Source organism: Ctenopharyngodon idella, chromosome 10, assembly GCF_019924925.1.
Source record: "Ctenopharyngodon idella isolate HZGC_01 chromosome 10, HZGC01, whole genome shotgun sequence".
In the NCBI taxonomy this organism is placed as follows: domain Eukaryota; kingdom Metazoa; phylum Chordata; class Actinopteri; order Cypriniformes; family Xenocyprididae; genus Ctenopharyngodon; species Ctenopharyngodon idella.
Window position 1 is genome coordinate 23,272,271 of NC_067229.1, and position 23,002 is coordinate 23,295,272.

At 36.4% G+C, this 23,002-nt stretch overlaps 1 protein-coding gene across 4 annotated transcripts; it reads right to left on the minus strand.

The window, feature by feature from the left end:
- Nucleotides 1–109: 109 nt before the first annotated feature.
- On the minus strand, nt 110–22,293 carry ccdc66 (coiled-coil domain containing 66). 4 transcript variants are annotated; one of them, XM_051908820.1, is made up of 19 exons: nt 22,096–22,293; nt 21,633–21,691; nt 20,437–20,477; nt 19,140–19,476; nt 18,926–19,043; nt 18,052–18,158; nt 17,515–17,615; nt 13,062–13,172; nt 12,796–12,927; nt 10,542–10,762; nt 9,309–9,393; nt 9,038–9,199; nt 6,870–7,032; nt 6,678–6,797; nt 5,107–5,576; nt 4,446–4,489; nt 1,838–2,043; nt 676–785; nt 110–477 (listed from the first exon to the last, which is right to left on the minus strand). In XM_051908820.1, exons 1-19 carry the CDS (start codon nt 22,215–22,217, stop codon nt 382–384), a joined length of 2,805 nt encoding a protein of 934 aa, XP_051764780.1. In that variant the 5' UTR covers nt 22,218–22,293; the 3' UTR covers nt 110–381. The 4 variants fall into 4 exon arrangements, with proteins under 4 accessions (XP_051764780.1, XP_051764778.1, XP_051764779.1 ...); XM_051908818.1 differs by having other exon boundaries at nt 1,838–2,046; nt 22,096–22,290; XM_051908819.1 differs by having other exon boundaries at nt 1,838–2,046; nt 18,926–19,040; nt 22,096–22,289.
- Between the last annotated feature and the right edge of the window lie 709 nt (nt 22,294–23,002).

Consider the following 23,002-nt stretch of genomic DNA (forward strand, 5'->3'; position numbering starts at 1 on the left):
AAATGAATGTGTCCAAATTGCTGAAATATTTGGTTAACTGAGTCAGAAGTAATATTGAGCACTGATTTGTTTTAACCGGGGTGAAAAAGTATCACAAATAGTAGACGAGTTGAACAACTTCGAGTTTAATTTAAAAGGTTTTAAATACATGCCATTCACATTTAAAGAAAATTGTAAAATTCACATTCAAGCCATAAAATCAACCCCAAATCCCAGAATACAATTCAATACCGATGCATTACACAATGAGTCTCTCTTTAATAAGATATTAGTTTATTTCAAATAGCAACATCTCTGTTTCTAAAAACAAGACTCAGTGTTCACATCTAACAGTATAAAGTGCTGGACCAGGTTTGGTCTTGTTTGGAAAGCAGCTTTGGGTCACACATGTTTAAAAGGTGAAAAGTAGTTTCTCTGTTGCGTTTGCAGTACAGGGTTTAAACTAGTTTCTAGCTCTCTTTGTCTCTGCAGCAGGCCCTGCAATAAAAGAAATCGACATTTCATATGGATTGTGTTTTCTGCTAAGTTCACATAACAATTAGACATTTAATTTAAATATTACAAAAAAAAAAAATCAAAAATATGTACTTTTAACTGCATCAAACAACAGGAAACAGCTAGTGTATCAAAGAAAAAAGCTTGTGCACAGTTGGACATCTTGGGTCGGCGCATTACCTGTCTTAACTCGGACAGACCCTTCAGTATAGCCTGCTGCCTTTCAGTGCTTTTAGGGGCATCGGGGTCGTGCTGGACCAGAGGTGTTGCCTGCCTCCTGCTGCTCACAACTGCAAATAAAAACAACAGTCTCTATAAGTCTTCATTACAAAATATTTTGATTCTTGAAATAGGTCTCTCACCAAAAAGACCCAGAATTCTTTTCTTCTGCATCAAGCTCCAGAAAGGACAAAAAAAAGCACCATAAAAGTATCATAAACTTGACTTGTGCACTATATTCACTTGAAGTTAAAAAATAAATTTTGTTCTGCTTTGTGTGATGAATTATGTAATTATTCACTGACAACCTTTTCCTCTGCCAAAATGCAGAAATATTGTGTATGCCAATTAAGATTTAAAAATAGACATTGTGCGAACAAAACACGACAGTTCATTTATTATGCAGAATGGATTATTATTTGGGAAGATTTTCCATGAATATTGACTCACAAATCCATTGTATTCCAGAAGACTTGGAACACAGGTAGTGTGGATTCCTTTTATACTTTTATCATCAAAAAAACAAAAAACTCCTTTTTGGAGCTTGACAGACAATTAGTATGAAGTGCTGTATGGTAATGAACTGTGTGAAGATCTTTCAAGAATTCTCCTTTTGTGTTCCACTGAAGAAAGAAAGTCACAGTGTTTGGAACAACAATAAAGGTAAGTAAATCAGCAAAATCCAGTTGTGCAAACTTGTTGCATTAGACTTTCTGGGTGAACTTTTTAGAGCAACTCTGATGGGTTGGGATGTTTTACAGCAGATATTTCACCAATTTTGTTTCACCAAATTCAATTTTCAATGTTGAATTTCTGTTGTCATAAAAACAAAAACATACAAAGCGGACAGAATTATGGGTAAGGCTCAAAGTAACACCCAAGATGTAACACCTGTGGAAGAAATTTCAATTTAATTGATATTCATTCATATTTACTCTATATGTATGTACTCCATATATTTACTGCAATATTTCCCTTTCGGTTATGTGAATGTATATGTTAAAAGATTCTGTCTCTGACCTTGTTCTTTATTTGAGTGGAAGTTTCTACAACACACCCAAAATGGGTTTGTCCAGTATAGTGACACCAAGCAGCAGAGGGTTAAACACCATATTTTGCTTACCTGCGTTGCCTCTCTGCTGGGCTTCGTGTGTTGAGGGTCTGGAAAGTGGAGCCAGGGGGTCCATTTGATAAACCTCGTCTGTACGCACATAGGGCACATAGTCTAATAATGGAGGGCACCCCATATCCTCCATCATTTGGCGAGAGGCCTGTTGTGATGGCTGATGTACACGGTTCTTTACTGCAGGAATGGGAGGAGACATCATTCTACTGGAGAGAAAAGAAATACACAATTTTAATGCAATTTATTATGAAATGTATTCACATTTATTCACAATTTATAATCACAAGAAAACACATCAAGCACAGTAAATACTTTCAAAAGAAGTTCTAACCTTTCAAATGGTAAAAAGCCTAATTTCCTGCAGCCATTTTGGAAACCTTTATATATGTTAAATAATCTTAAAGAAATCCTTCTAATGTGCTGATCTGGTAAAAATGTTTCTTGAAATGTTAAAAATGATTGTGCAGCATGATGAAGTATGGAAACAGCAGTGCAGTGTCTCTTATCAGTTTCCAGTTTGATGAAGAAAAAAAAAAACTATTATAGATGGATGAATGGACACGATTTTTTTAATTGATCTAAAACGTGTACCTTGGGGATTTTGAGACTTTATTACGGCTGACTTTATTAAAGTTGTTTTAAAAAAAAAACATCATATGAAAAGTACTATATAAATAATGTTGAATTGGCAAACTGCACATGGAGGATTCTTTGATAAACAATTGCAAGTGTTTTTAGTTAATTTATGCATCCTAGGCATTGATTTCTTTGAAAACAAAGTCTGCTTTCAAACTTCTGCATGGTAATGTATCATTATTACAATATTAATTGCATTACATACAATGCATTCAAAAAGTATTCAGACTTTTCAGGGTTTTTTTTTTTTTTTTTTACATTTTTATATGCTGCAGCTATTATTTTTATTCTTGTATTTTACTATTATTGCTAAGCCTCAGTACACCAAGACAAATTCCTTGTACAAACTGATGGTATTTGGCAATAAAGGTGATTCTGATTCTTATTTATGTTAAAATGCTTTATTTTTTCACATCAATCTACACTCCATACCCCATAATGATGTCACAAAAAACTGATTTGTGATAATAGACCCTTTGCTATGACACTTGAAATTTAGCTCAGGTGCCTCCCGTTTCTCTGGATCCATCATCTTGTGGATGTTTCAATTGACTGGACATTTTTTGGAAAGACACATACCTGCCTATATAAAGCCTAACAGCTGAAAATACATATCAGAACAAAGGTCAAGTCTGGGGAAGATTACTAAAAAAAAAAACATTTCTGTTGTATTGAAGAACACAGTGGCCTCTATAATTCTTACTGCAAGAAGTTTGGAACAGAGCTGGTCTCTTCCTAGTGCTGGTCGCTCGGCCAAACTGAGTGCACAATCTGGGAAGAAGGGCCTTTGTAAGAGAGGTGACCAAGAACCCAATTGTCCCTCTGGTTGAGCTCCAGACTAGAGGACTGGTCAAGATAGTGTTGTGGAAAAATGTCAATGAAGCTCAAGAGGCAGAGTTCCGGAAATCAAAATAAGACTTTATTGAACAAAGCAACAAAGCCGAGATGACAGACGCTGCATCTGAATTTGTCTCTGGCCAGGGAGCAATTATTATACATTTTTCTAATCTATTATCTTGCAATAACCAAGTAACATAATTCTCTGGTAGGATTCACCCCTCCTGTTTTCCCATAATTAAGTTTTAAATCTTTTGCCTTTCTCTCTAATTGAATTCTGTTTGCAACACTGAATCATTATTTTCCTGTTTATCACTGTAAAGCTTCTTTGAAACAATCTGTATAAAGCACTACAGAAATAAAGGTGACTTGAGTTGACTGTAATTGTTGCCAAAGGTGCTTTAACCAAGTACTGAGGTAAGGGTCTGAATACTTATGTTAATATGATATTTCAGATTTTTCTTTTTCTTTTTAATCAATCATCAAAGATATTACAAATCTGATTTTTGGTTTGTCATTATGAGGTATGGGGTGTAAATATGAACTGTATGCACTGTATTGAAATATATTCAATTATTCTAGTGAAATGTCCCAGAGTTATTACAGCTCACTGCGATTGTCTGCATTTCCTACCTCTAATTCCAAATCTATAGTTCACAAAAATTTCACTATTTTCATTGGTGGAAGATATCAATTACTCAATATTAATTTTTCCTTACACTGATTTAACCCTATAAAGCCTACACATAACATCTTACTTTGTGGCCATATATATATATATATCAGCTACTACATGAAATTGCATATTTTTGCTCAGGTTGGGCGTCTAAACAAAACTGTGGTGTTCTTCCTCCTCAAGGATGATTATCATACTATATGAGCCATTATAGCCTGATGTATCAAATATGATAATCAAAAAAAAACACATTTGCAAATATTGTTCTGACCCTAAATAGTTATTGTACATCACAGTGACATACTTTGAGGGAAAGTTAAGCATTTGTTCATTTCCTAGATTTTTTGTTGTTGTTGTTGTTGTTGTTGTTTTGTTTTGAAGTAAAAAGATTCTTTTGGAATTTTAAAAATCATCAGAAACCTAAAATAGCTCCATGCATCTGGCTAACAGACTCACCTTTCAGCACTGAAGGCTGATGGTTCTTGGAGTTGATTTTCACACTGAACAAAGAGAAGAAACGACATCAACACTCTAACATGTGCAAGTCTGCATTATATACATTAATAGGGGTGGGGACTGTAAGGAATTTAAAGCTGCTGTCCGTAACTTTCTTTGGTTAAAAAATATCCACAATCAATTTTTGACATGATCCGAGCTAACCGATCGTTAGATTTAATCACCATTGGGAGCATGATTTATTGTAATGCCTTTTTTTCTCCTCAGTTGGTCAGAACAAAAGTGCCAGACATGTTACTTGTTCAGATGACATTTTCCAGTGAAAATTCTTACTTTGGTCATACTTCAACACTACAATCTGTGATTCCGAAGTACAGTATCCACACCGGTGCGGTAACTGACAGCAAACATTAGATTCATCAGCACTGAGGAGCCGTGCCGAGGCACAACCCATGTAAAGATGATAATTCCGCAAATAACTGCAATTGCAGATTTCAAACAGAGATGGCGACAAAGAGGTCAAACTTACGGACTGCAGCTTTAACAATAGTTCTGGTTCCAAATAGTTTATTTATTCTTTTAGTACTTGACAAGTAACTGGTCACTACTTATTAATTACCTATGTAATTATTCCTGAATACTATGAATAGTGAACTGGCACCTGTGGTTGTGGTGACTTTCTGTGTCTTTGCGCTTGAGGTTTTTGATTATTAACCGCGTATGCTGGTGGTAGCGGCTCTTGCTGCGGTGTTCGTGAGAGCGTGTTTCTTTCTACCAGCGTCATGAGCTCTATCTGCCTCTGTTTCCTGCTCTCCTGCCTGTGTCTCTTCAGGGCTTCAGGGTACCTCTCGGAAGCAGGGATGAACGCTTTACTGGGTCGCTGTGTGTTCCACTCAGGTCTTTTTTCCAGTTTGTGATTCCTGCCGGTCCGTGCGTAAGGCTCATAAGGGTCGGCTCCGACTTCTTTAGGTGCTGCAGACAGATGATCTTTGCTCTTTTCAGATGCTTGTACCTCACCATGATGGGATTTCTTGCCATTTAGAGTGTTGGGAGGAGCTGTGTGTATTACTGCAGCAGGAGATTGTTTGTCTTCATCTCTAACAGTCTCATTCTCAGGCTGATGACTGATCTCTGCAAAATCACAGATTGATATTATGCCAGTGCTGATACTTTTGTTTTGTTTTTTTAAATACATTTGTTCACCCACAAACTTGAATTCTGTCATTATTTACTCACCATCCTGTTATAGTGTTATATCTGTAAGGCAAAACCCACCATTTAAAACACCATAAACGTGTGTGTGTGTGTGTGTGTGTGTGTGTGTGTGTGTGTGTGTGTGTGTGTATGTGTGAGAAAGAGAAACATAAAAATTGGAATTCACAAAAATCCTCTCCTCCACCAAAGCCCATAAACCATGTTCTGATTTAAATCACATATCAGTGCAGGTTTGTCGTCATTAGCTGTTTCCATCCAAAGTTGTGAATTTAATCTGTGCACAATTGAAATATCGCATAAAACATTTGCGAATAAAGCAGCGTTTCTATCCCATGTGCTCAAGAGAACAAAATCGTCACTTCCTGTGAAAATTGTCGCAAAATATATGTAATAAAAATGGAAGTTGCTGCAATCAGGAGAGATACTGTGGCTCTTTTATCCTCCGTCATAAATGACTTTGCGTCTCAGAGCGGCAGACAAAATGCAATGAACGCTGTCATGTTCTCTTGTGGTTAGATGCGGCTGTTTAGGAACGCAATCGCGTGAGACGCTTCTGGGAAGGAATTTATGCCCATCTGTATGTTTCCATCCACCGTTTTTTTTAATGCGATATCCCCAAAATTCACATAAAAATAAGTGGATGGAAACGTAGCTAATGACACATCAGATCAAACGTGAAGAACGAATAATTAGATTTGAGAGCTTTGGCAGATATTTTCCATGAATATTCTAAATTACAGTCTATTTCTCACTAAAGGCTTCTGAAGGTTTTGAATATAGTGCATAATATATCATATCATTTGGACAACTTTAAATGTACTTTTACGATACTTTCTTTCTTTTTTTTTTGTCCTTTTTGGAACTTGACAGCCATTGTCATTGATTGTCTACAACCTGTCATTTCATGAAAAACTGGTGTGCAAAGATTCATCAAAAATCTTCCAACATATAAGGATAAGTAAATGATGACAGAATTTTCATTTCTGGGTGAACTATCCCTTTAAAAGAAAAACAAACCTGTCTGAACAGCGGTGTCTTTTCTTGGAGATGTTGTGGAAGGAGGTGCCATTCTCTGGGTTTGACTCTTGGACGATGTTAAGATTGCTGATGAACCAGGTAAATCTGGACCACTGAGGGCTAAAAGACTACTTTATAATAATGCATACAAAATGTTGCGAATACAAAGCAAATGTTTCTTTACTCCCATACCCTGTGAGACTGAGTCTCCTTCCAGGCTGTGCAGTAGTTTGGACACATCGTGGCCTTTCTTGGCCAAGTCTCTGATTCTCTCGAAGTGTCTGTCTTTAATTGCCTCCTCTTGGGCTCTTTGAATGCTCTGATACAGCTCCTCAGTTTTACGTGACTGCACCTCCTGGAATAAATTTCACAACTTTCATATTCAAAATATTTGAAATTTGAAATAGATCCTACCATTTTTCTTGTTCTTTTGAAACAAGAGCTCATACGATGTAATTCTTTTACAACTAAAAATGCCCTCCCAAGTCTAATCAAGCCATTTAGTGTGGTTTCAACCAAGCAGACTTTGTGCTGTGCAAGGAAAACCTGTCAGTGACACTTTACAGTCACTTTACAGTAGTAAAAACCAAACAAATTGAAAAATACGTAAATGGAGTGAAAGGGCCACAGTGCAAGCTGCCCCAGAAAAAAGGTCATGAACAGTTTCATTTGATATTTTAAACCATTTTTCACACACAATGTATAAATGAATTATATATAGACTTGATTTTTGTTTGAAGGAGAGTTTTTGTTTGAAGGAGAGCACTGGGCAAGATAATTCCAAAAAGCAAAGAGTGTTTCTGATTGTCTAGTTTTCTCAGTGAAATCTGACAGGAAATAGGGACATTTCATATGTTTATATGTATCACCTTTAAAATATTAATAATAAATATAGCTGCGCACAGCAATTAAGGGGCCAAGCACCACAGAGGCACAATGAGGAGCTAAAAATCAAGGCAGTGAGCATCAGATCACCTGCAAAAATGAGTAAAGACATTTGGAGACCATTTTAAGCTAAATGGTTGAAAACCCATAAATACAATCACTTGTAATGTGACATAATTGCTTATTACTTCTGACACCAAATTGATGTGGTGTGGTCAGTGTTGTGACAATGACATAAAGTTTGGTGTCAATATGTCAAATCTTTCCAGAGATATAGCCTCAGATGCAGTTTGGCATTATACCATCAAATTTGTTGATGTGGTATAAGAAAACGGTTTCATCTATCGACACGAAATCCATACGTTTTTGGATGGCGCCGTCTCAAAAAATCTTGAGTACCTTCAGGTAGTGTTGTAGTACTTGAGACCATTCTTGGTCTTGAGACCAGTCTTAAGACCATTTTTTTGAAGGTCTTGGTCTTGTCTCGGACTCAACCACATTTGTACACATTTGTGGTTTTGATTCAAAACCGGTCAAGACCACAACTGCGGTCACTGCAGAGGATATCACTAAATTGCCAGTGCATTGTCTGATTTATTTATTGTGCCAGTTCAGAAATTAAAGAAGGATTGTGTCAAAAATGTCACCAAAATTAATACAAATGCTCACAAAATTCAAGATATTGAGATCTGGATTTTTATATTATAACATCATGTGATATAATTAAGCAATAAAGTGCAAGAGAACTGTTTTCACAAATTTAAAGCATGATTGCAAACATGATATTGCTTTTGAACAAATATTCAATAAAAAATATTTTTAAAACATTATTCTCAACATTATTATTATTCTCATGCATTTGTAATTTTACCAATCCAGATGCATCTTCTGTACCACCTTTGCAGTGCAAAGATGAATTTTGTTAATGATTTCATTTGATTGGTAACAGCTCTATATAGTCTTATTCTAATTATATTTATTGATTAAAAATAAGTAATTTCTCAGGCAGCAATCTGAATCTTTATGAATTTAAGGAGTGCTGGTCTGGTCTTGGTCTTGACTCGGACTCGCCCTGCCTTGGTCTTGGTCTTGTCTTGGTCTCAACCCCTCAAAGTCTTGGCCTTGTCTTGGTCTCAACACACATTGGTCTTGGTCTTGACTTGGTCTCGGATTAGGTGGTCTTGACTACAACACTACCTTCAGGGCATGGTGCTGATGACACTCACCAAGTTTTATAACGATGCGCCAATGCATTTGTAAAATATAGGATTTTATGACCAAATTCAAAATGGCCGAAGCCCAAAATGGCCGATATCGGAAAATTGGGTATCGTTCGATTTGGCATGCTGCATCAAATCTAAAGAGACCAGTTATGCCAAATCATTCAGAAGTTATAAGCAAAAATAGCAACTTTTCATATCTCCTGACCACTTTGTTGCTTAAATTTGTGCAGTATGTGTGTGGGATAATTTTACCTCTCTGTGTCTCTGTCGCTCTGTGTCATTTATATACTGCTGCTGGAGTCGTTCTCGTTCTCTTTCAACCCTCTTTTCCTCTTCTTGTTCCTGTGCTCGTTGTGTGGCCTCCTCTTTCTCTTTCTGACGTCTGCGCTCCTCTACTTGAGCCTCAATTGCTCGCTACACATCACACATTATTATAGAGCTCATAAATGTTTAAATATAAATATAAAGGTACATAATATACAGCAGTGATTTCCTGTCAGTTTGGTCAAGGGATGAGTCCTACCTGGTGCTCAAGCTGTTTGAGTCTCCGGCGTTCTCGTTCCTCGATCTGAGCAGGGTCCAGCAAGGCTGTCATTGTGCGAAGATAACTAAACAACAAATTACAAGGGCATTTTTATTTTTAAAACACCTTTGAACAAGCCAGACTTAGAATATTAAGAATTTTTTTTTAGTTATTCCAAACAAAGAATAAATCATTTTGGTGTATGATCATACTAATCAACTTGAAAACACTGAAGACAGTTGGTAAGGCAAGGAGTGACCAATGAGATTCATGGCCTGACACACTGGAAAAAGAAATCTGATGGCCAACTCCTCCTCTCTGGACGTCCAGTGGGGTGGAGGGATAGAACTCTCCACCTCTCTGGACGTCGAATGGGGTGGAGAGATAGAGTTGTGGGTAGGGTTAGGGTAGGATTAGTGTGTGGTTGTACATTCGCTCCTCCTCGCTGGACGTCTAGCCGGGGGGAGCTAATGTAAGCTCCACCCATTTGCTCTGCAGCAAACACCTTCTCGAAATTTCAGGTAAAAAGCCAGCAGTTGTGGTTAACAGAGCCGTAAAAATTATCGAAGCAACATTTTAAGTTTTACAGACTGAACTTTAATTTATACAGTAACCAAATCTGTCTAAAATCGGTTTTGTACCTTTATTATATACTACTGACAACCACCTTAAAACACTGGTGGTAAAGAGAAAGCCACATAAAGAATCAAAGTTTATTACAAGTAGCTTTTCCACAAGTAAATACAAATATATAGAAGGCGTACAGTGTCATACACACAAAACACCATCATGGTAGCACATGACACTATAAACATTAATTTAATGACATAAGTTGTAACATAAAACCATAATGTACATAATTGATAAGAAAAAAAAAAACTGCTATTTCGATGAAAAGGATTCCAGTAATGTCAGAATGTCAGTGGATTCTGTGAATTTCCATTTTCACTGTAAATTATACGATGACTTGTTCTTTTTCACTTCTAAGAACAGTACATTTAACAATATTTTAAAGTAAAATTACATAAACAGTGTCATAAGATCTATTAGTTTTTCACTGCATAGAGTAAGGAAATTACCTTTCACCAATTTTTTCACTTTTTTAGTCTTTTTTTCACAGTCTAAATGATAATCATTTTTATGCTCACTATAGATCTGTGTTGTCCTCTGTCAGCTCAGAGTATATACGGTGTAATAATGGCCTGTGTGTCATGAACCTGTCAGCTAACTGACCTGGATCTCTGTTGGTTTCCCTGAGTGGTGTCAACGCTGGCCCTCCCCAGACTGTCCCCTCCAAATGCACTCATGCCCTCCCATGCAGTGGACAGGGCTCCTGAGACGGACCGATGATGAGACAAACAGCTGCTCATGTCAGGCACCCCTCGATTAGGGCCTACTGCTGAGGGCTGATGCAGAGAGTCAAAATGAATGGCCCACCTCTCGATGTCCTCGACCTGTGGAGACAGAAGTTACAGAAAACTATATGACAAAGAGCATTGTGTAGAGCTCAACTAAAATCATTCTTTACATCATGGTTAGAGTATTGCTTCCTCTGACATACGAGTCTGTCTCAGTTCACCCTGCCTTGTTTGCACATGCTTCAGAAGAGAATTCTTTTCCATTTACATATTAATTGATATAGCATGTCCATAGAGTGCTGTGAAAAAGTCAAAAGCAGATCAATGCATGAAAAAACAGACTTTTTTTTTAATCCAAAAAAATTCCTCTGATCCGAGGCTAAAATCTTAAAGGGTTAGTTCACCCAAAAATGAAAATTCTGTCATTAATTACTCACCCTCGTGTCGTTTTACACCCGTAAGACCTTCGTTGATCTTTGGAACACAAATTAAGATATTTTTGTTTAAATCCGATGGCTTCGTGAGGCCTACATAGGGAGCAATGACATTTCCTCTCTCAAGATCCATAAAGGTACTAAAAACATATTTAAATCAGTTCATGTGAGTACAGTGGTTCAATATTAATATTATAAAGCGACGAGAATATTTTTGGTGCGCCAAAAAACCCAAAATAACGACTTATTTAGTGATGGCCGATTTCAAAACACTGCGTCAGGAAGATTCGGAGCGTAATGAATCAGCGTGTCGAATCATGATTCGGATTGCGTGTCAAACCGCCAAACTGCTGAAATCACGTGACTTTGGCGCTCCAAACTGCGGATTCGACACGCTGATTCATTATACTCCGAAGCTTCCTGAAGCAGTGTTTTGAAATCGGCCATCACTAAATAATTCGTTATTTTGTTTTTTTTGGCGCACCAAAAATATTCTCGTCGCTTTATAATATTAATATTGAACCACTGTACTCACATGAACTGATTTAAATATGTTTTTAGTACATTAGTGGATCTTGAGAGAGGAAATGTCATTGCTCCCTATGTAGGCCTCACGGAGCCATCGGATTTAAACAAAAATATCTCAATTTGCGTTCCGAAGATTAACGAAGGTCTTACGGGTCTGGAACGGCATGAGGGTGAGTAATAAAAGTCTTTGACTGTGTTAAGGAATTTTTTAATTAGTCATCATAACTAGCATTCCTTTTTCTTGCAGGATTAACATTTATATGATTTTGAAAACTAAATGAATTTTATTTCTATATATATATATATATATAATTTTTTATTTATTTATATATATATATATATATATATATATATATATATATACACATACATACGTATTATGTACCCCCCCCATAAATTCAGCTATTTTTTTTGTCTTGTGGACTATATGTAAATATCTTTTATGTAAAACAACTTACTCAGGACAGTACTAAATAAAAAATATCATGCATTTTGTACAATCTCTTGTTAAAATTTTTCACACTTTCACAGATTCTGCAAGGGGTTCCCAAACTTTCGCATAACACTGTATGTAGAACCAATCATTTTGGAGAAAAATGATGTAATGAATCATGACACCTTTGCCATGCTCCTATTCTATAAAAACTGTTGTATTTGCTTTATCGGGGTGATTCTCTGTGATTGATACGAGATCCTTCCGGCCGAGGTTAAAGCATATTCGAAGGCATTGTCTAGAGTCTATCTGATTACTGCAGGTTAGTGGAGCACTAAAGACCTTATTCCTAAGTAACAGTGTTCATAGTGGGTGAGACGTCGTCCGACACAGCAGGGTGTCGACTGGAGACACGCACTAGAGTATACATTTTAAGTGTTTTTAACGCTTCTCCACTGACACACAGTCTGACATTAATGAAAACTGAGATCCTACAGTGCTTACAGTGGCTTACAGCGCGGATCATGTTCATATAGTCTGACAAGCAACAGTCTCTTCTAAATCATACAGTGTGAAACCGGCTTTAGCTTAAAATGAAAATGATTGATTTCCGAAACTGAATTGAGATACTTATGTTTTATTGTAAAGCAACTTTGAAGCAATTTGTATTGTTTAAAGTGCTATTCAAATAAACTTGACCTGTCTTGACTGGAATCACTGTGAGATGAGTTCACCTGGCTGTTAATTTCTTTGTCTTGTTGTCGGCGTAGTTTGGCCTCTTCTCTCTGCTGGTCAAGTTCCTGTAACCATCGTCTCTGCTGTTCCTCTTTCTGAGTGTTGAACACGTCCTCCATAGGAGCTGCTTCCTGTACACGCATCAAACACCACAGATACAGTCAAACATCATTCAAATCAATCAATCTATTGTAGAGACATTGCAGTGGACATTTGTTTTGAGTTTGCCAAAAAAACAAGATGCGAGTAAATGCTGAAACATCACCCCCACTATAAAGACTGAGCGGATGGCAGCGGGCAGCTCTCGCTGTGTCTGAGCTAGAGCTCTGCGCTTTGAACTCTCTATTCCAGCAGCATTCCGTGTGCTCATCCTATCCTGCATCAAGACATGGGGCATACATCCACATCTCAATTATACAAGGACAATGGCCCTGTATACACCTGGTGTTAAGATGCGTTTTTGTTGATCAGATCACAAGTAGACGAGGGAGACACATTCTCATTTACACCTGGGGCCCTATCATACACCCGGCGCAATGCGACCAGGGGCGTGCTGGTCTGAAAACGAGATGTGTTCAGGCGCATTGTTGGCGTGTTGTTATTTTGAGGCAACTGAAAACGACTGCGCCATTGACCAACAAAAACCTGGTCTAAAGTCAATGGCACAGTTAGTAGTATTAGTAGTATGCGCCTATAGGCGGGTGCACAACGCACATACTCTCTTCTTGTTACACACACAGGGCAGCAGCACACAAACATGCCAAATATTAAAAATAAAAGGATTACAATGTAAAAGATTATTATTGTGTACATAAAGATAAAATGCCTACACGTCATAATGGATAGTCATTGCATGTATCAGAATTACCTATTTGCAGTAATGATGAATGAAATTGGCTAATCATTTGACCAATTGTGGCAATACACACACGTGTATTGAAAAAGACAGAAGTGAAAAAGACACACACATTTAAACTGACTCGTCAGGTTGAGGGTGTCTATATTCCGCCATGTAAATAGCAATCCACCATGGTGCAAGCGCACCTGGCTTTTAAAGGGAATGAGAGATGACAATCTGATTGGATTATTGCACGTTTGAAGCCTCTGACTTCAAATTTCTGGGCCTGTACCTGGATGACAATCTAACCTGGCAAACCAACACTACTATGCTGATCAAAAAGGCACAGTGGCGACTCCACTTTCTAAGGGTCCTGAAAAGCAATGCCCTTGCTAAAGAGTTACTGATGTCCTTCTCCCGAAGTTCTGTTGAAAGTATATTGACATACTGCATTCCAGTGTGGTTTGCCAGCTGCACTGCTAAGGAAAAGAGAGTGCTTCAGAGAGTGATCAACACAGCTCAGAAGATCATTGGCTGTGAGCTTTACTCTTTAGAGGAGTAGTATAGGACCCGCTGTCATAGAAAAGCTTGCAGCATTCTGAAAGACTCATCACATCCAGCACATCATCTGTTTGAACTGTTACCCTCAGTGAGGCGGTACAGGATAAACAGATTGAAAAACAGCACATGTCCTAGGGCTGTTTTAACTTTAAATGAACATTAAATGGAATGCCTCTTTCTTGCGAATGCCTCGTTTGTAATTATTTATAGTCATACATTTATAAATTACCTCAATTGTGCTGCATATGATATGCAAATATTGCTGCTAAAAGGTATATTTTATATATATATTATATATATATATATACACATACATACATATATATATATATATACACACACACACACACACACACACATTCCAGTCTATTTACATATTTATTCACTAATTTGTAAAATTTGTTACATAGGACAAAATGGGTAACACTTTACAATAAAGTTCATTAGTTAAACATTAGTTAATGTATTAACTAACATGAACTAACCATGAGCAATACATTTGTTACTGTATTTACTAATCTTCGTTAAGGTTAGTTAATGAAAATACAGTTGTTCATTGTTTGTTCATGTTAGTTCACAGTGCATTTACTAATGTTAACAAGATTTTAATAATGTATTAGTAAATGTTGAAATTAACATTAACAAAGATTAATAAATGCTGTATAAGTGCAGTTCATTATTAGTTCATGTTAACTAATGTAGTTAACTAATGGTAACTAATGAACCTTATTGTAAAGTGTTACCGAGAAATATTTTCTTGCACATAGGATAATTGTTTGTAAAGTGGGCGATTGATTTTGCGCTAAATAGGATTGCATATAATTTCGTTGTACTTTTTCGTATAATGACAAATAAAGATTCTGATTATGCCCAAAACACACCCATGACTCATTAAGAGACTAGGTACAACACTTTTATACCATTTTTTCCGCAAAAGTGGATTCGGACATGACCTAAGTGCACCTGCACCATGCGCTTCAAACCATGCGCTCAAATTGTTAAAATAGGGCCCCTGGTTTTTAAATCCGTCTCTTTTGTCCACTTTCAACCACATTTGTCCTGATTTCTTTGAGGGGAGGGCCTGTGGGCAGGTAAATATATGGGCTTTTTTTCAGATCTAATGGATGCTCAAGCAATTTACATATGAATGCGAGACAACGGAAAAACATTTTGAGAGCAGCAGCTTTTGTTTCTGCTCTGATAGCGGCAAGACCACGGAGAACACAGAGAGTGTGTGTTAGAAATCAGGAATGGTGTGAGAACACTGTGCTTAGTATATTTTTATTCTTCAAACCAAACTTATGTCTTCTGCCGACAAAGTTTAAATCCCATCCAGCTAGTGCACTTTCCATAATGTTTACACAATTGGTCAGTAGGTGGAGAGTAGATGAAAACAGACACTACGAATGCAATCCGGTCGAATGCGTTTTCAACTACCTCTGGAAGTGGTCGAAAGTGGACAAGCTCAAAACTTTTACAGCCCATTTACACCAGTATTTAGCATCGTCCACTTGTGAGATGATCGACCAAAATGCAATTAATACCAGGTGTAAACAGGGCCACAGATACATACAGATAGACAGATGTGTAAAAAATGATAATCATCAGAATTTGCATGTTGCACTGTGATTCTTTATTAAGGTGCGGTCACATTTACTGAATTGTTCGACGAATTTTCACGGGCGGAAAGATTTCCCCACACAGATTTCACAACAGGGTTAAGTTGTTCAAGTGAATTTGACACACTGACCAACAGAAAGCTGCTTTGTTTGAATGTGACTTTGGTGTGACATACATCACTACACTACTAATAATAGACACTGGACCTTTTTTGCCTGTGAAATTTCGCTAATGTGACCACACATTCATGAATATGCCTTCTTTAGTCATTTTAATGTTTCCATGTTTGTCAGTTTTTTAGTCAGATGCATTGCAGGTATTCTTTAGCATCCCTTCACAAGTGTGTGAGAGCTTTTTTAACAAAGCACACCTCACCTGTGAAGAGCCTAAATAGAGACAGCACATCAGAAACAGACTGGATCATTGTTACACTATATCAAGGGGAGCATACTGTTCCATTTCCTGGGCGGATTTGGGTCTCTCTGATCACTGCCTTGTCCACTTCCTTCAACTTACAGGCTATAAAAGTAACGGCTCTCTTTATACTATAGCCTAGTAATTGCTGTACTATAGTAACTACAGTATTATGTGTCAGTTTTTTTTTTTTTTGTAAGGTTTATTTTTGGTGTTTTTTCCTTTCTTGTGATAGGAGTCCAAGTAGTCTAGAGTAGACAGGAAGTGAAGTGGGAGAGAGAAGAGAATGGGATCGGGAAAGTTCCGCAAGCTGGGACTCAAAGTCGGGACGTCAGAGCGCTGCCCACGGGGCTATCGGCTCTGATGCGTCTCGGGTTTTTGAGTGCAAAAACACGTTCTGTGTGATCATCTCCTTATGCCTGTCACTCAGAAGTAAAAAAAAAATAATAATAATAAAAAATTACCTTTACCTTTAAAGGTAATTTCTGATGACATCACAGAGTTTATGGGTTTTTTTGTACTGATGTGTGAATGTTATCTTACTGGTAAAAAGACAGAATTCTGTTACTTGTGTAAACAGCACATTTGTGTATTTACCGGAAAAGTCAGTCTGGTAATTTTAAGGTAATTTACAAGGATTAATGTGTAAAGGGGCCACTGAATCAGCATGTGAGACATTAAGTCAGGGCTCGGTGGTGCAAGCGTTTCCCTCGCATTTGTGACTAAAATAGGTGTACGAACTTTAAAACATATATAGGAGCACGAGTGCGAATATAAAAAAAATCCTTAAAAATTCAGAATTAAAAAAAAAAAAAAAAAAAGTAAATTGATGGATGTAAATTATCCTTATGAGATTTATGCATATGAAATTGCAAAGTGTATGCACAAATGAACTTGAACTAGTCAGAATGCACAAAAAAGTCTAAGAACAAAAACTGTGTAAAACTAAACAATGGAACTAGTCTCAGAGTCTAGGTTAAACCTTTTGATTTTATAATACTCTTTAATTTCAAACAAATGCATTTTTATCAACAGTCAGGTTTTTTCTTCATAAAAAAACATTATAACAAAGTGCTGTTTAATTTATATTTATTTGTTGCACCCTCTTGTGAACTGCTGATTTAAAAAATTTTACAGCCCTAAAGGCATAGCAGAATCTTTATCGTGTGTCACAGTATATATGGTTGTACTGGCAGCCTTAACTGTGGCAGACTAAACAAACACAGATAGGTATGAAAGAGTTTCAACGGCAAAATGAAATGCAGAGTATATAATAATTACTTACTGTTTCAGGCACGTCTTTCAGTCTCACTTTACATGATTCATCATGAGCTTTCATATCTTTGAGACTGGCTTTTTGCTGCCTTTTTAGAGTCATCTGCTCATCTGTAAAGTAAGAAACTGATCAGCCATACATTTCACCACCGATAATTCAACAAACTCTTGTTGCAATTTGTAACTATTTTACAATTTGGCAAATTAGTGGCTAATTTGTATGAATTTGTACAATCTCATTCACACGTTTTTGTATGATCTTCTAACTGATGGTTATCTTTAGGGGTGAACCTTCATGATTGCATTTTCTGTTTTTCTAAAATCCTTATGTTTCTGTACGAATCACATTGTACAAATTCATACAATCACTAGATTAAAAGATAGTTAAGTTTTCTCATGATATTTGGGTTCATTAGATTAAGGTCAATTTAATGTAAAGAATTTGTCCATTGTATTCATAGACTTTCTATGCCACACTCATTATTATTTAAACTCTTGTTACTTATAGTTGACACAGAGGTTTATAGTGTCTGTTGCACATCAGTACCCAGCTCTCTCCTCCATTGAGCTTTTCTGGCTTCCAGTTTGTCTTTGTCCCTTTCCCTTTCTCCAAATGTGCTGAACAACCCTGAATGCTGCCCATCTGATGGAAACCTGAATCAAAACAAAAGAGAACAAAATAATTGTTTATCATGGTCAAAAACTTTTCATTAATTAACTCAATGAATGAATCTCACCAAACCTAGCATCAAAAGCAAGCAATATTTCATGGCACTGGTCATATTTTACCTTAAAGGCCCTGATATACTTCATGTGAAGAACAAACTGGTGTGACGTAATTTTGAAAGAAATCGGGCCAAAACTAAGTTAATTTTAAGAGTTCAAAGCAGCTTGCCATAGCAAACTTTCTGGAAAAGTTTGCACCTCCTTCAAACCCCCACTGGTCTGTGGCGATTATGTAATAGATGGGTGTGGTTTTGAGGCTCTGCCTTCTTTAACATGGAAATCTTCTCCGGTTCAATTCTTCTGTTCAGTCCGTTGAGGTCAGACGTGAATAAAAACATGAACACACTGGAGAGCCGCTTTATAGTATAGTAGAAGTTGTAATTCTAATTGAAAGGAAATTGAGAGGAAAGCGTGTAGCACATATTTACATTTTTTAATCTAAACTTCGCTCTCAGCAGCTTCGGCACATTTGATAACAGTATAATCGCTGCAAAGGTATTTCCAACTCGAAGAATGAAAAAGAACTTTGCAGAGAGTATATCAGTGCTTTAAAAAAAAAAAAAAAAAAAAAAAAAAAAGGAGAACAAACGAGACTTTCAGAAAATTTCCTGTCATTCTAACATTATCATCATAAGCACATTTTGAAAAGATTCACCTCATCAGATACAGATCTTAATACAAGTCACTTTTCTTACTCTTTGTCTGTCTTTACTTGTGACACTCTGTGTTCATAATGACGGCCATCCAGTATAAACTCTTTAGCTGCTTCTGTAGTTCCATGACTGTTTTCCTCTGAGTTGGCAACAGGTTCTGCTAAGAAGAAAATAAATGTTGTACTTAAGAATGTTTTGCATGAAGTTATTAAAATGAATGTTGATCATACCCCCAGGCCCTACTGTATACGCTCACCTGTGTCGGTGTGTGTGTTCAGTCCATGCTGTGCATTTGCAGCGGATGTGCTGTTGATCGTGCTCAGTATCTGCTGAAACTGCTCCTGTGTCAAACATACTACACTCTCTTTCTGCTGTGTGACTATGCAGGAATCATTCTTGTTGCTTTCTGACTGGACTCTCAGAGCCTCAGTGCTGTGCTTTGCGTTGGTCACTTTGGGTCTGTGTGTGATATTCTGCTCTACAGAACTAACAGCTGGCGTGTCTTTGCTCTTTCTTTCCTGTTCAGCTTTGTCTGGTTGAGAAGGACCTTGTTTTGAGTTGATGATTTTCTGTGTTTTTTTCCTTGGAGGAATCTGAATGAAAGGATATAGATCACACACACAAGTAACCAGTGTTAGGGGTAATGCATTACAAGTAACAAAAGTTACGTAATCAGATTACTTTTTTCAAGTAAGTAGTAAAGTTACACATTACTTTTAAATTTACAACAAAATATCAAGTTATTTAGAGAAATCGTAAGTGCAGAGGCGTTGTGTGCACTCTATGAACATGATGGTTATTGTAGTGAACATGCATTTACTCATCTCACTTGCACAAAAACATTAAATATTCCTCAAAATGAATAAAAAAAACACTGAAATGCAAACTCAGAATATTACGTAAACCTGCAATAATTAAATATGTTAAATAACACAAATATGCTTTATGTATTTAATCTCACTTTATTAACCAATGGATTTTCTGCTGACCTTCGATGATCCAATTCAACCATAATAATAATAATAATAATAATAAGCAAAAACATCACATTTGTTTCATTTTTTTGTTTTTATTGCTTAAGTAAAAATGTTGAACTTTCTACTCCTGCATGCTATTCTTCTGCGGTCCAGAATGGCAGCAGAGCTGAAAGGTTTGTTTGAGCTGCACCCTCTACTGTCCAGTCTAGAATTTGCATTTCCTTCAGCCTGAGGGAATACATTTGCTAAAAATAGAACTTTATTTATTTTTTTTTTTTTTGTCTTTTGTTATTAAACAAAAAAGATAGCCCAGGCCAGGAGAGAAAAAGTAACACACAATGTATAACTTTCCATTAAAAAGTAATGCAATTAATTACTTTTTTAGGGAGTAACACAATATTGTAACACATTACTTTTAAAAGTAACTTCCCCAACACTGCAAGTGACACACAGTTCACAACAATATTCATGTTTGATAACTTCTAGAATTTGGATGTCAAATTTACACACACTTATTTATTTATTTGTTTACACGCAAATAGTTCTTGCACAAAGGTTGCATGGAGGTTTACTTACCCGACAATAGCCCTTCTTATTAGAAGATTTAGATTCAGCACCTGTATAAGATGAGATCATCAGCCAAAATACAGACAGAGAGTTTGTTTCCCAACTATACAGTATGCAGAATGCAGTATGCCAAATGATTAGTAGTGGTAATATGCAGTGCTCATAAACCACAAACATTAGGTGGAAAATATCCTGATGACCTGAAGAAAACTACTTCCACCGCAATTCTGAAGTGTGCATATAAAGGTCACTTTACTATTCCATTAGGGCCACAGAAGGGCCATATATATAATTATTAACACTTTACCAGTAACACTTGGCAGATTAACTAATAATAACTAACAAGAGCAGTACATTTGTTACATTATATATTAAATTTGTTAATATTAGTTAATAAACATACAACTGTTCATTGTTAGTTCATTTTAGCTCAGGTCCATAAATAATATTTTAATAATGTAATTATTAAAATTAACATGAACTAAGATTAATTGTTGCTGTGGAAGTATTTTTCATTCGTTAGGTCATGTTAACTATTGTAGTTAATGTTGGAACATTATTGTAAACAAATGGAACCTTATTGTAAAGTGTTACCAATTATATAATCTTACATATGCCTTATGAATTCCTTCTGTACTTTTGCATTTTCTTGTGTATGTTTTATTTGCTTTGTCTGAAGTGTAATGTTTTGTATTGTCTTAAAACATAATTATAAAATTATGTTGGAAAGCAAGGAAAAGCAGCAAGGGCAGAAAATGTGGTTGCAAAAATACAAATCTGAGAAGCACCCATTCCATCCTATGCAGGGAATGCGTCCCTGGTGACGGGAAAGTGCACACTTTTTTGAGTAAGTTTTTAGATTTTGAACATATCATCCACCCCTAGTTTGACCGTTTTGGCCATATGTTTTGTAATCATGTAGGGCTATATTTTTAAAATAGGGAAAATAGTTTGGCTGTACAGCTCAGTAACTTGTACAAAAAACCTTAGAACCAACATAAAAAAAATGGGATAAGATCTTGAATCTTAATCCTGTCTGAAAGCAATCATATGATATTTTTGCCATTTCACTAACCCTTACTTTTGAGTGTTAAGTTAAACAGCACATTACTGCACATATTACAACAATGTGAAATTGAATCTTGAAGCAACTGATCAAAGTTAGTGGATTATCTTCAATGAAGTGATTGATTTCATGTTCTTACCATATTTAGCCAACACGAGCCTGGGCTTGCCATTCTCCAACTCAAACAACAGACCATCACTGCAAAATAAATTAATACACCTGAGAAGAACACATTGACATTCTAACAAGTAACGTTACCATGTTAAAACCATGGTATTATTTGAATTACCATGATTATTGCAATCATTTAGTACTAAGGTTTTTATATGAAAGTGCCATGGGATAACCAGCACCTTGTTACCGCCACAGTACTTTACTGCACAGATCAATCTAAAATAAACAACAGAGCTTATAATAGATGTTTCAGATTACGTTTCATGCATACCATAAAATATGGCATCCTTTAATCACCCGTCTTTGCAAACCACTAAAGCAGCGTAAAACGCTGACTGTTCAACGTGACAAATTACTGCATAACATGATCAAAGAGAGCAGTTTACTAATCTATAAAACCATGTAAAGTCCATTAAGATCACACTCACCCCAGATTCATCATTTTAAGCCTCCAATATTTTGACGCCTGTGAGTTCTGTTGAAACGCTTGTGCGTTGCTGCTCGCGACCAGTAAGCGCTCTTCTGATTGGCTGAGGTGGCTTCTCTTCATCTACAGCCGAGCAGCAAGGCAGCAAACATCAGGAGGCGCTTTAGCGCCTCTTCAGGTGGCGCACGGAAGCGCTACTGTGTTTACAGTCTGACACCGCTCATGGAGTGGTGGGGGTGAGCTCATGTCAGTGTTATTTATCAACACAGTAAAACAGTTGAAAGAAAAGTTATAGTCCCTATTCATTTTTGTCAAATATTTCCTTTTTTAGTTTATATATTATTTTAATTTAGTGTTTTTCCTGAATATACATGATTCACATTATTTTGTTTGTGCTCAGCTAAGATACAAATGTTTTTGGCATGTTATTCTTATATACAGCATATAAAACTGAAAACCTTACAATGAGACAGATGCTAAGAAAATATCAAAATTGGCATCACAATCATCAGTTATAAAACCAATTGCACTATGAATTTGAATTCTACTGGCCATTCACAAACCAAGAGCTCACTAAATGGGACCAAAAATAAAAATAAAAAAATAGAAACTCTGCAGTATGAATTCTGCTAAAATATACTTTGAGAGCTCTGAAAGCCCCAAATATTGCCTCAAAAAAAAAAAAAAAAAAAAAAAAAAAACATTCAATAACCACCAGAGTGCTGACCTCACTAACAAAAACATGTCAAGCTGATCACTGGAATAAAAACTCAGACCAAACCAAATGATTAAAACACAATAAGAAGAATATCTACATTGTTGTGAACAGTGTTGGGAAAGTTAGGCTACTTTTAAAAGTAATGCTTTACAATATTGCTTTACCCGCTAAAAAAGTAACTAATTGCTTT

Excerpts from the sequence above, each read along its gene's own strand:
- ccdc66 (XM_051908818.1), bottom strand. The coding sequence starts at position 22,217 with ATGAAGAGAAGCCACCTCAGCCAATCAGAAGAGCGCTTACTGGTCGCG. Across the intron at positions 19,477-20,436 it reads ATAAGAAGGGCTATTGTCGG|ATTCCTCCAAGGAAAAAAAC; the intron begins GTAAGTAAACCT and ends CCTTTCATTCAG. Across the intron at positions 12,928-13,061 it reads GCTCAGTCTTTATAGTGGGG|GAAGCAGCTCCTATGGAGGA; the intron begins GTGATGTTTCAG and ends ATGCGTGTACAG.